The following is a 13688-nucleotide window of genomic DNA, read 5'->3' on the forward strand; positions in this document are numbered from 1 at the left end:
GAAAGGGAATTGACTATGGTACATATGGCCAGGTCCCCCTCCCCCTTTACTCATCCTCTGTGGCCCCTCTTCACTAAATAGGCTCAGCAGTGGTCTGTGAGGGTCATGTTTTTATTTGGGAAGTATTGATTAGCACCGTTTATCCCCCCTCGTTGAGTGTTGGAGCTCCCAGACCCTCAAGGCATGAGTCTCTTGCTGCACTCAGAGACTGAAAGATAAAGCCTTTGCGAGGCCTCACTCACTCACTCAAGAATAGGAAGCCTGTCTCCTTTCTTTGCACTGGCTTGCACTACAATTATTTTTTTCAGAAACATCTGGCATATAAATAAACATTCAATAATGGACAAGCTCTCGCTCTCTCTCACTAGGCAGGAGAAGGAGTCATTCATCCGGTGCTGTAGAGTCTGTTTCTGCAGCATGGGGAACAGGGCGGCATGGTCGAAACGACAGGGCACCGCAGAGATCAGATCCTCTACCCCCTGTCTCTGAGAGCGATCCAGACCTGAGAGAGAGAGACAGAGAGAAAGCAGACAGAGAGTGGGTGAGACAAAGAGACCGAATGAGTATTAGAGCTATAGAGAAACAGTTGAACAAAGAAATCCATTCCGTCATTCATCTCCGTCAATAAAAAAAATAACAATGGAGTGCATCTTTGCAACACCTAGTAGCAGAGTGAGAGACTCCTCCAGTCCAAATCACAACATACACACTGACGTGGAAGTCGGGGAGACAGAATGATGGAACATAATTCACGCCTTTGAGTACAACCGTGTAACAGAAGTGTAAAAAGAGGAGGGAATTCTTATTTGACTGGATTGGCATCGTCAGTTTTCGCTGCTTTGGTTATTAGTTCCCACCTCTGTTGGTGTGAGATACTCTGTGAAATCCAGGTTCCAAATTTAAACTGTAAATACGAGAAACTGAGATACCCCCACAACATGCGAGGCTATGTGAGGAAAAACAGTGCCACAAACAAACACAAGCATGTAACGCGTCTTGTCACAACACTTTGTAAAGCACCACTTGAGCAAAGCCAAGTCATTTGGTCAGTGGTTGGATAAGCGTTGACCAAAGACTGTTTCTATATAGCGCCTGTGTACAGTATGTGTTGCGTGTTTGTGCCCTACATGTCGTTGTCTTTCTCTAAGCCTGGATATGTTCTATGTCACAAAGAGCTAGTGAATGGACAGGGAAGGGAGTGAGCATCGTTTGAGCAGGAAATAACAGAACAATGCACATACCATCCACACACAGCTGACACAAGGAGGACAGGTCACAAAATGAAAGGAAGAAATATGAGGTCCAGGTTCAGATCCAGTCCTTTTAGACCCGTCCCAGTTAATGGCTGGTGCCGAGCAGAACGAGCCCCCCCATGAAAAGCCTAACACTCTCTTTTCCCGTATTGTAGAAATACATTTGGGACAGACTTTTCTTCACATGACACACGGCCCCACAAAAGACCAAGGCTGTAGAACCCCCCCCACGCCTCTGATGCCCGCGGCTTCACACCCGAGACAAGCATTAGCTTTTTATTAACGCTGCCATTTCTGCCTTCACCACCACTCTTGTACGGACAGAGAAAAGCCCAGTGCTTTGGCCGCAAGCGCCCCCTTTGACATTTGTGTTTCCCTTCTTCATCCCTTGTTGCTTTTGTCTAAAAGAGGCAGCAGAAGTGCAAACCCCACAATCAACTCTTCTTTCACCTCACTGTTTCTGTCCTCCTGTCCTTTCATTCCGATGTAGGTCATTTTACATTCTTTAATGTCATTTGGGGAAAGGCGCGGTGGAACGAGACGATTCTACAGAAACCGAGACAAAGGGATATAGATTAAAGATGATGATGAGACGGAGAGGGAGAGACAGTATTGATTGAGGGGCTTGCAGGAGGAGGCGTGATGTTAACTTATCCAGTCACTAGGAGAAATCCTATTGATCCGTGCCATCTTTAACTTCCAGCTATTATCTGTACATGAGGAGGGGGGGGGTGAAGTGCATGTCTGTCCCTGTGTGTGTGGCTAGACAGGGGGTGTTGAAGTGCATGTCTGTCCCTGTGTGTGTGGCCAGACAGGGGGTGTTGAAGTTGGGTCAGTTATTAGTGTGTGTGTATTGTGTGTATGTATGTATGGGGTATGTTGGCGTGTGTGTTGAGTGTATGTTGTTAGACCAGTTTAAGGGGAGACAAACTTTGGAGTGTGTTACAAAGCACAACCATTGTGTTTCTCTGGAGTTAATGAATTGTAGCTGAAGGAGTACATCCCTTATGCCTGGTGTGGGACTAGGGAAGAGGGTATGGATACAGGGGAACAGCATGGTGTGGGACTAGGGAAGAGGGTATGGATACAGGGGAACAGCTTGGTGTGGGACTCGGGAAGAGGGTATGGATACAGGGGAACAGCTTGGTGTGGGACTAGGGAAGAGGATATGGATACAGGGGAACAGCTTGGTGTGGGACTAGGGAAGAGGGTATGGATACAGGGGAACAGCTTGGTGTGGGACTAGGGAAGAGGATATGGATACAGGGGAACAGCTTGGTGTGGGACTAGGGAAGAGGATATGATACAGGGGAAAAGCTTGGTGTGGGACTAGGGAAGAGGGTATGGATACAGGGGAACAGCTTGGTGTGGGACTAGGGAAGAGGGTATGGATACAGGGGAACAGCTTGGTGTGGGACTAGGGAAGAGGATATGGATACAGGGGAACAGCTTGGTGTGGGACTTAGGGAAGAGGGTATGGATACAGGGGAACAGCTTGGTGTGGGACTTAGGGAAGAGGATATGGATACAGGGGAACAGCTTGGTGTGGGACTATGGAAGAGTGTATGGATACAGGGGAACAGCTTGGTGTGGGACTAGGGAAGAGGGTATGGATACAGGGGAACAGCTTGGTGTGGGACTAGGGAAGAGGGTATGGATACAGGGGAACAGCTTGGTGTGGGACTAGGGAAGAGGATATGGATACAGGGGAACAGCTTGGTGTGGGACTCGGGAAGAGGATATGGATACAGGGGAACAGCTTGGTGTGGGACTCGGGAAGAGGGTATGGATACAGGGGAACAGCTTGGTGTGGGACTAGGGAAGAGGATATGGATACAGGGGAACAGCTTGGTGTGGAACTAGGGAAGAGGATATGATACAGGGGAACAGCTTGGTGTGGGACTAGGGAAGAGGGTATGGATACAGGGGAACAGCTTGGTGTGGGACTTAGGGAAGAGGATATGGATACAGGGGAACAGCTTGGTGTGGGACTAGGGAAGAGGATATGGATACAGGGAAACAGCTTGGTGTGGGACTAGGGAAGAGGGTATGGATACAGGGGAACAGCTTGGTGTGGGACTAGGGAAGAGGGTATGGATACAGGGGGAAAGCTTGGTGTGGGACTAGGGAAGAGGATATGGATACAGGGGAACAGCTTGGTGTGGGACTAGGGAAGAGGATATGGATACAGGGGAACAGCTTGGTGTGGGACTAGGGAAGAGGATATGATAAAGGGGAACAGCTTGGTGTGGGACTAGGGAAGAGGGTATGGATACAGGGGAACAGCTTGGTGTGGGACTTAGGGAAGAGGATATGGATACAGGGGAACAGCTTGGTGTGGGACTAGGGAAGAGGGTATGGATACAGGGGAACAGCTTGGTGTGGGACTAGGGAAGAGGGTATGGATACAGGGGAACAGCTTGGTGTGGGACTAGGGAAGAGGATATGATAAAGGGGAACAGCTTGGTGTGGGACTAGGGAAGAGGGTATGGATACAGGGGAACAGCTTGGTGTGGGACTAGTGAAGAGGGTATGGATACAGGGGAACAGCTTGGTGTGGGACTAGGGAAGAGGGTATGGATACAGGGGAACAGCTTGGTGTGGGACTAGGGAAGAGGGTATGGATACAGGGGAACAGCTTGGTGTGGGACTAGGGAAGAGGGTATGGATACAGGGGAACAGCTTGGTGTGGGACTAGGGAAGAGGGTATGGATACAGGGGAACAGCTTGGTGTGGGACTAGGGAAGAGGGTATGGATACAGGGGAACAGCTTGGTGTGGGACTAGCGAAGAGGATATGGATACAGGGGAACAGCTTGGTGTGGGACTAGGGAAGAAGATATGGATACAGGGGAACAGCTTGGTGTGGGACTAGGGAAGAGGGTATGGATACAGGGGAACAGCTTGGTGTGGGACTAGGGAAGAGGATATGGATACAGGGGAACAGCTTGATGTGGGACTAGGGAAGAGGATATGATACAGGGGAAAAGCTTGGTGTGGGACTAGGGAAGAGGGTATGGATACAGGGGAACAGCTTGGTGTGGGTCTTAGGGAAGAGGATATGGATACAGGGGAACAGCTTGGTGTGGGACTATGGAAGAGTGTATGGATACAGGGGAACAGCTTGGTGTGGGACTAGGGAAGAGGGTATGGATACAGGGGAACAGCTTGGTGTGGGACTAGGGAAGAGGGTATGGATACAGGGGAACAGCTTGGTGTGGGACTCGGGAAGAGGATATGGATACAGGGGAACAGTTTGGTGTGGGACTCGGGAAGAGGGTATGGATACAGGGGAACAGCTTGGTGTGGGACTAGGGAAGAGGGTATGGATACAGGGGAACAGCTTGCTGTGGGACTAGGGAAGAGGGTATGGATACAGGGGAACAGCTTGGTGTGGGACTAGGGAAGAGGGTATGGATATAGGGGAACAGCTTGGTGTGGGACTAGGGAAGAGGGTATGGATACAGGGGAACAGCTTGGTGTGGGACTAGGGAAGAGGGTATGGATACAGGGGAACAGCTTGGTGTGGGACTAGGGAAGAGGGTATGGATACAGGGGAACAGCTTGGTGTGGGACTAGGGAAGAGGGTATGGATACAGGGGAACAGCTTGGTGTGGGACTAGGGAAGAGGGTATGGATACAGGGGGAAAGCTTGGTGTGGGACAAGGGAAGAGGATATGGATACAGGGGAACAGCTTGGTGTGGGACTAGGGAAGAGGATATGGATACAGGGGAACAGCTTGGTGTGGGACTAGGGAAGAGGATATGATAAAGGGGAACAGCTTAGGGGAACAGCTTGGTGTGGGACTAGGGAAGAGGGTATGGATACAGGGGAACAGCTTGGTGTGGGACTAGGGAAGAGGGTATGGATACAGGGGAACAGCTTGGTGTGGGACTAGCGAAGAGGATATGGATACAGGGGAACAGCTTGGTGTGGGACTAGGGAAGAGGGTATGGATACAGGGGAACAGCTTGGTGTGGGACTAGGGAAGAGGGTATGGATACAGGGGAACAGCTTGGTGTGGGACTAGGGAAGAGGATATGGATACAGGGGAACAGCTTGGTGTGGGACTAGGCAAGAGGATATGATACAGGGGAAAAGCTTGGTGTGGGACTAGGGAAGAGGGTATGGATACAGGGGAACAGCTTGGTGTGGGACTTAGGGAAGAGGATATGGATACAGGGGAACAGCTTGGTGTGGGACTATGGAAGAGTGTATGGATACAGGGGAACAGCTTGCTGTGGGACTAGGGAAGAGGGTATGGATACAGGGGAACAGCTTGGTGTGGGACTAGGGAAGAGGGTATGGATACATGGGAACAGCTTGGTGTGGGACTAGCGAAGAGGATATGGATACAGGGGAACAGCTTGGTGTGGGACTAGGGAAGAGGGTATGGATACAGGGGAACAGCTTGGTGTGGGACTAGGGAAGAGGGTATGGATACAGGGGAACAGCTTGGTGTGGGACTAGGGAAGAGGATATGGATACAGGGGAACAGCTTGGTGTGGGACTAGGCAAGAGGATATGATACAGGGGAAAAGCTTGGTGTGGGACTAGGGAAGAGGGTATGGATACAGGGGAACAGCTTGGTGTGGGACTTAGGGAAGAGGATATGGATACAGGGGAACAGCTTGGTGTGGGACTATGGAAGAGTGTATGGATACAGGGGAACAGCTTGCTGTGGGACTAGGGAAGAGGGTATGGATACAGGGGAACAGCTTGGTGTGGGACTAGGGAAGAGGGTATGGATACAGGGGAACAGCTTGGTGTGGGACTAGGGAAGAGGGTATGGATACAGGGGAACAGTTTGGTGTGGGACTCGGGAAGAGGGTATGGATACAGGGGAACAGCTTGGTGTGGGACTAGGGAAGAGGGTATGGATACAGGGGAACAGCTTGCTGTGGGACTAGGGAAGAGGGTATGGATACAGGGGAACAGCTTGGTGTGGGACTAGGGAAGAGGGTATGGATATAGGGGAACAGCTTGGTGTGGGACTAGGGAAGAGGGTATGGATACAGGGGAACAGCTTGGTGTGGGACTAGGGAAGAGGGTATGGATACAGGGGAACAGCTTGGTGTGGGACTAGGGAAGAGGGTATGGATACAGGGGAACAGCTTGGTGTGGGACCAGGGACGAGGATATGGATACAGGGGAACAGCTTGGTGTGGGTCTAGGGAAGAGGATATGGATACAGGGGAACAGCTTGGTGTGGGACTAGGGAAGAGGATATGGATACAGGTGAACAGCTTGGTGTGGGACTAGAGAAGAGGATATGGATACAGGGGAACAGCTTGGTGTGGGACTAGAGAAGAGGATATGGATACAGGGGAACAGCTTGGTGTGGGACTAGGGAAGAGGATATGGATACAGGGGAACAGCTTGGTGTGGGAATAGGGAAGAGGATATGGATACAGGGGAACAGCTTGGTGTGGGACTAGAGAAGAGGATATGGATACAGGGGAACAGCTTGGTGTGGGACTAGAGAAGAGGATATGGATACAGGGGAACAGCTTGGTGTGGGACTAGAGAAGAGGATATGGATACAGGGGAACAGCTTGGTGTGGGACTAGGGAAGAGGATATGGATACAGGGGAACAGCTTGGTGTGGGACTAGGGAAGAGGATATGGATACAGGGGAACAGCTTGGTGTGGGACTATGGAAGAGGGTATGGATACAGGGGAACAGCTTGGTGTGGGACTAGGGAAGAGGATATGGATACAGGGGAACAGCTTGGTGTGGGACTAGGCAAGAGGATATGATACAGGGGAAAAGCTTGGTGTGGGACTAGGGAAGAGGGTATGGATACAGGGGAACAGCTTGGTGTGGGACTTAGGGAAGAGGATATGGATACAGGGGAACAGCTTGGTGTGGGACTATGGAAGAGTGTATGGATACAGGGGAACAGCTTGCTGTGGGACTAGGGAAGAGGGTATGGATACAGGGGAACAGCTTGGTGTGGGACTAGGGAAGAGGGTATGGATACAGGGGAACAGCTTGGTGTGGGACTAGGGAAGAGGGTATGGATACAGGGGAACAGTTTGGTGTGGGACTCGGGAAGAGGGTATGGATACAGGGGAACAGCTTGGTGTGGGACTAGGGAAGAGGGTATGGATACAGGGGAACAGCTTGCTGTGGGACTAGGGAAGAGGGTATGGATACAGGGGAACAGCTTGGTGTGGGACTAGGGAAGAGGGTATGGATATAGGGGAACAGCTTGGTGTGGGACTAGGGAAGAGGGTATGGATACAGGGGAACAGCTTGGTGTGGGACTAGGGAAGAGGGTATGGATACAGGGGAACAGCTTGGTGTGGGACTAGGGAAGAGGGTATGGATACAGGGGAACAGCTTGGTGTGGGACCAGGGACGAGGATATGGATACAGGGGAACAGCTTGGTGTGGGAATAGGGAAGAGGATATGGATACAGGGGAACAGCTTGGTGTGGGAATAGGGAAGAGGATATGGATACAGGGGAACAGCTTGGTGTGGGAATAGGGAAGAGGATATGGATACAGGGGAACAGCTTGGTGTGGGACTAGAGAAGAGGATATGGATACAGGGGAACAGCTTGGTGTGGGACTAGAGAAGAGGATATGGATACAGGGGAACAGCTTGGTGTGGGACTAGAGAAGAGGATATGGATACAGGGGAACAGCTTGGTGTGGGACTAGGGAAGAGGATATGGATACAGGGGAACAGCTTGGTGTGGGACTAGGGAAGAGGATATGGATACAGGGGAACAGCTTGGTGTGGGACTAGGGAAGAGGGTATGGATACAGGGGAACAGCTTGGTGTGGGACTAGGGAAGAGGGTATGGATACAGGGGAACAGCTTGGTGTGCGACTAGGGAAGAGGGTATGGATACAGGGGAACAGCTTGGTGTGCGACTCGGGAAGAGGGTATGGATACAGGGGAACTGCTTGGTGTGGGACTAGGGAAGAGGGTATGGATACAGGGGAACAGCTTGGTGTGGGACTATGGAAGAGGATATGATACAGGGGAACAGCTTGGTGTGGGACTAGGGAAGAGGATATGAATACAGGGGAACAGCTTGGTGTGGGACTAGGGAAGAGGATATGGATACAGGGGAACAGCTTGGTGTGGGACTAAGGAAGAGGATATGATACAGGGGAACAGCTTGGTGTGGGACTAGGGAAGAGGGTATGGATACAGGGGAACAGCTTGGTGTGGGACTAGGGAAGAGGATATGGATACAGGGGAACAGCTTGGTGTGGGACTCGGGAAGAGGGTATGGATACAGGGGAACAGCTTGGTGTGGGACTATGGAAGAGGATATGGATACAGGGGAACAGCTTGGTGTGGGACTATGGAAGAGGATATGGATACAGGGGAACAGCTTGGTGTGGGACTAGAGAAGAGGATATGGATACAGGGGAACAGCTTGGTGTGGGACTAAGGAAGAGGATATGGATACAGGGGAACAGCTTGGTGTGGGACGGGGAGAGTTGCAGAGGGAGAGCTTGGCGCTCAATCTCTTCATATCCATCAATTTTAAGCCCCATCAGCGTCGTCACAGCAGCAGTCACATCCATGTGGCATGTGCTCCGGTGAGGTGGCAGATCCCATGATGACAGGTTATCGACGCGGGCGGAGAGAGACGCGGATCGCTAACATCTCAGGTACACCAGGCGGAGCGATGGGACTGGGTTGAGCGAGCCGGACATGGGCGCTGAGGGGAGAGACAGATGCGGACAGACAGGGTATCGGAGAATCAGCATCGCTCTCCGCCACACACACTCATGCACAGACAAACACACACACCTTACGTAGAAATCTCCTCAGAGGTCCCAGCTGTCCTAATAGTTGTGGCTGTCATTTAAAATATGAGAGAGGCTTTAAACTACCAGACAGGTTGGACATCAGTCCTAAATGTCAAACCCCTGCATTTCAAAACAGAAACTGACAGGAACACTGACAGAGATCAGCCTGATGAAAGTGACAGCTGTGTCACATCTCAGCAAAGCACGAAGGGAAAAAGTCAGGAGCAGCTTTCTCTAAAACAACCTTCCTGTTTAGAAAAAAGGGGGTTTAAAGAGTTAGATTCCACCAGAAACAGTCTCTGTATGTCATCTATAATATATATATATGGTCAGAAAAACATTACCTGAATAAATATACAGCAATGTCGCTTTATAACGTATACATACCTACCAATAACATCTCCACACAACATTCATACCCGGTCAACAGCATCTGACTATACATACTAAAATGGTGTTGTGTCATGCAAAAAACAAGTGATTCCTTGAAGGCCGGCGAACCAAAAACATGTTGTTTACTAGAGTCTGTGCCTTAAGAGTGCTCAATTACTGAAACCAATGATCAAATGCAGCCTTTGAAGGCAACGCAAGGATATTGTTACTGTTGCAGCAACCTGCCATTCTCTAATGGGCTCAAATCTTCTTGAGAGTAACACTGACTTTCAACAAACACCCAAATAGCAAACAACCCATGCCGTGTATGTGCGTGTGTGTGAGAGATGTTTAACCTCTTAATCACACTAGAGGAAAATTCCTCCAGGGTGTGTGTGAAGATATGAGCTCTGTGACACCATCATTAGAGAGGACTGCACACACACACAAACTTCTGAGCTGTTCCCAGTTAACAAGAAGATCCTGATTTCCCCTATAAGCCATACTCTGTTCCAGTACTGATGATGAAGTACTCATACAGGGCACAAACACACACCAAACTGCCCTAATATTTATGCTACAATACCAGTCCTCCACCTCACACAATCACAAATGTACAGAAACATCTCTGCATTGTAATGATCAAAAGGATTCTGACACACACACCTGTATTTGGGCTGATGGCAGAAAACTGTATGTTGCCACACACTCGATGGCCCGACAAGCACATGCTAATGTGCTAAATTAGCCCCTGGCTGGTGTGTGTGTGTTCCAGTGGTATCTCAGTCGATTAATGTCCTATCTCTGGCTACAGCACTGAACACACCACCTTGTCTCCTCTCCAGTCAACTGAGTAGGTTAGACATTCATCTGTTTGAATATGTTCAATCACTCTTTGCCTTTATTCATTTTCTTTCTGTCAACAATTTATGTAAGAGAAGAAATGTTTTGAACAAGCCCAATCTTACTGTGGTGATGCTGATAGACAAGGTGAGCGCACAACGCCAACGTCTCAGCTGGCTTCATAGAGTTGTGGTCCCTACAAGACTGTATTAATATGGGTTAATCGTAAGACCACTGGGACAAAACCTTCAGCCAAATTACCATTTATATGATCTTATTTTTCTAGAATAAAGGAATAAATTGTGTTGAACCTACTGAGCAGTGAGATTGGTGCGTCTGGCTGGGGGTTCCCTCCTCTGCAGTTCTGTCTCTGGATCTGGGTGGGTGGAACTGGTTTGTATGACTGGCCCGTGGCACGGTATATGGCCTGAACCCACAGCATCCGGTCCTGCTCGTCATCACTGGCAAACACGACCAGGTCACCCTCCTTGACAGCACTGAAGAAGACTCGACCGCCCTGGAGACCTAAAAGAAAGAAAGAAAAGAGGAGACAGAGAGTAACAGAGAGACCGCAAGAGAGACCGCAAGAGAGACAGCGCGCGACAGAGGGAGAGACAGCGCGCGACAGAGGGAGAGACAGCGCGCGACAGAGGGAGAGACAGCGCGCGACAGAGGGAGAGACAGCGCGCGACAGAGGGAGAGACAGCGCGCGACAGAGGGAGAGACAGCGCGCGACAGAGGGAGAGACAGCGCGCGACAGAGGGAGAGAGACAGAGAGAGACACAGACAGACATAGAGAGAGAGAGAGAGAGAGACACAGACACAGACAGAGACAGAGAGAGACACAGACAGAGAGAGACTGACAGCGACAGACTGACAGCGACAGACTGACAGCGACAGACTGACAACGACAGACTGACAACGACAGACAGAGACACCGACACAGACAGACAGACATACAGTGACAGACAGAGACAGCGACAGACTGACAGAGACAGACAGTGACAGACTGACAGACAGAGAGCGACAGACAGAGAGCGACAGACACTGACACAGACAGACAGACATAGTGACAGACAGATACAGACAGCGACAGATTGACAGAGACAGACAGTGACAGACTGACAGCGACAGACTGACAGACAGATACAGACAGCGACAGACAGACAGATACAGACAGCGACAGACAGACAGAGACAGACAGTGACAGACTGACAGCGACAGACTGACAGACAGATACAGACAGCGACAGACAGACAGATACAGACAGCGACAGATTGACAGAGACAGTGACAGACTGACAGAGACAGACAGAGACAGACAGACAGAGACAGACAGAGACAGACAGAAAGAGACACAGACAGACAGACAGACAGACAGAGAGACAGACAGACAGTGACAGAGAGATACAGAGAGAGACACACAGAGACAGACAGACAGACAGACAGACAGACAGACAGTGACAGAGAGACAGACACAGACAGACACAGACAGAGAGACAGACACAGACAGAGAGACAGACACAGACAGAGAGACAGACACAGACAGACACAGACAGACAGAGACAGACAGAGAGACAGACACAGACAGAGAGACACACACAGAGAGACAGAGACAGACAGACACATACACACAGACAGACAGAGAGAGACACTGACAGACAGAGAGAGACATAGACAGACAGAGAGAGACACAGACAGACAGAGACACAGACAGAGAGAGAGATAGACACATACACACAGACAGACAGACAGAGACAGAGAGAGACACAGACAGACAGAGACACAGACAGACAGAGAGAGAGAGACACAGACAGAGAGAGAGAGACACAGACAGAGAGAGAGAGACAGACAGAGAGAGAGAGAGAGACACAGACAGACTGACAGCGACAGACTGACAGCGACAGACTGACAGCGACAGACTGACAGCGACAGACAGATACAGACAGAGAGAGACACCGACACAGACAGACAGACATACAGTGAGAGACAGAGAGACACAGACATACAGACAGCACGCGACAGAGGGAGAGACAGCGCGCGACAGAGGGAGAGACAGCGCGCGACAGAGGGAGAGACAGCGCGCGACAGAGGGAGAGACAGCGCGCGACAGTGGGAGAGACAGCGCGCGACAGTGGGAGAGACAGCGCGCGACAGTGGGAGAGACAGCGCGACAGTGGGAGAGACAGCGCGACAGTGGGAGAGACAGCGCGCGACAGTGGGAGAGACAGCGCGCGACAGTGGGAGAGACAGCGCGCGACAGTGGGAGAGACAGCGCGCGACAGAGGGAGAGACAGCGCGCGACAGAGGGAGAGACAGCGCGCGACAGAGGGAGAGACAGCGCGCGACAGAGGGAGAGACAGACACAGACACAGACAGAGAGACACAGAGAGAGGCACAGACAGAGAGAGACAGACAGACAGAGAGAGGCACAGACAGAGAGAGACAGACAGAGACAGACTGACAGCGACAGACTGACAGCGACAGACTGACAGCGACAGACTGACAGCGACAGACTGACAGCGACAGACTGACAGCGACAGACTGACAGCGACAGACTGACAGCGACAGACAGAGAGCGACAGACAGACAGAGAGCGACAGACAGACAGAGAGCGACAGACAGAGAGCGACAGACAGAGAGCGACACCAACACAGAGAGACACCGACACAGAGAGACACCAACACAGAGAGACACCGACACAGAGAGAAAGACTGTGACAGAGAGATACAGAGAGAGACAGACAGAGACAGACAGAGAGCGACAGACAGACAGAGAGCGACAGACAGACAGAGAGCGACAGACAGACAGAGAGCGACAGACAGACAGAGAGCGACAGACAGACAGAGCGACAGACAGACAGAGAGCGACAGACAGACAGAGAGCGACAGACAGAGAGCGACAGACAGAGAGCGACAGACAGAGACACTGACACAGACAGACAGACATAGTGACAGACAGATACAGACAGCGACAGATTGACAGAGACAGACAGTGACAGACTGACAGAGACAGACAGTGACAGACTGACAGCGACACTGACAGACAGAGAGCGACAGACAGAGAGCGACAGACAGAGAGCGACAGACAGAGAGCGACAGACAGAGAGCGACAGAGACAGACAGACAGACAGAGACAGACAGACAGACAGAGACAGACAGACAGACGACACAGACAGACAGTGACAGACAGACAGTGACAGACAGACAGTGACAGACAGACAGTGACAGACAGACAGTGACAGAGAGATACAGAGAGAGACAGACTGACAGACAGACACAGACAGACAGAGAGACAGACACAGAGAGACAGACACAGAGAGACAGACACAGAGAGACAGAGAGACATACACAGACAGAGAGACAGACAGACACAGACAGGGAGACAGACAGACAGACACAGACAGACAGAGAGACAGACACAGAGAGACAGACACAGAGA

General features: G+C 50.9%; 1 protein-coding gene across 3 annotated transcripts in view; it reads right to left on the reverse strand.

The window, feature by feature from the left end:
- cadps2 (Ca++-dependent secretion activator 2) overlaps window positions 1-13688 on the reverse strand; it is a 281294-nt gene that overhangs the window by 119596 nt on the left and 148010 nt on the right. For all 3 annotated transcript variants that reach the window (XM_064989950.1, XM_064989949.1, XM_064989951.1), the window contains exons 11-12: window positions 10564-10773; window positions 366-502 (exon numbers count right to left, since the gene is read on the reverse strand). In XM_064989950.1, the coding sequence (XP_064846022.1) occupies window positions 366-502; window positions 10564-10773 (347 nt within the window). The remainder of the gene's footprint in view (window positions 1-365; window positions 503-10563; window positions 10774-13688) is intronic.

This window comes from Oncorhynchus masou, chromosome 15 (assembly GCF_036934945.1).
Source record: "Oncorhynchus masou masou isolate Uvic2021 chromosome 15, UVic_Omas_1.1, whole genome shotgun sequence".
NCBI classification, from domain to species: domain Eukaryota; kingdom Metazoa; phylum Chordata; class Actinopteri; order Salmoniformes; family Salmonidae; genus Oncorhynchus; species Oncorhynchus masou.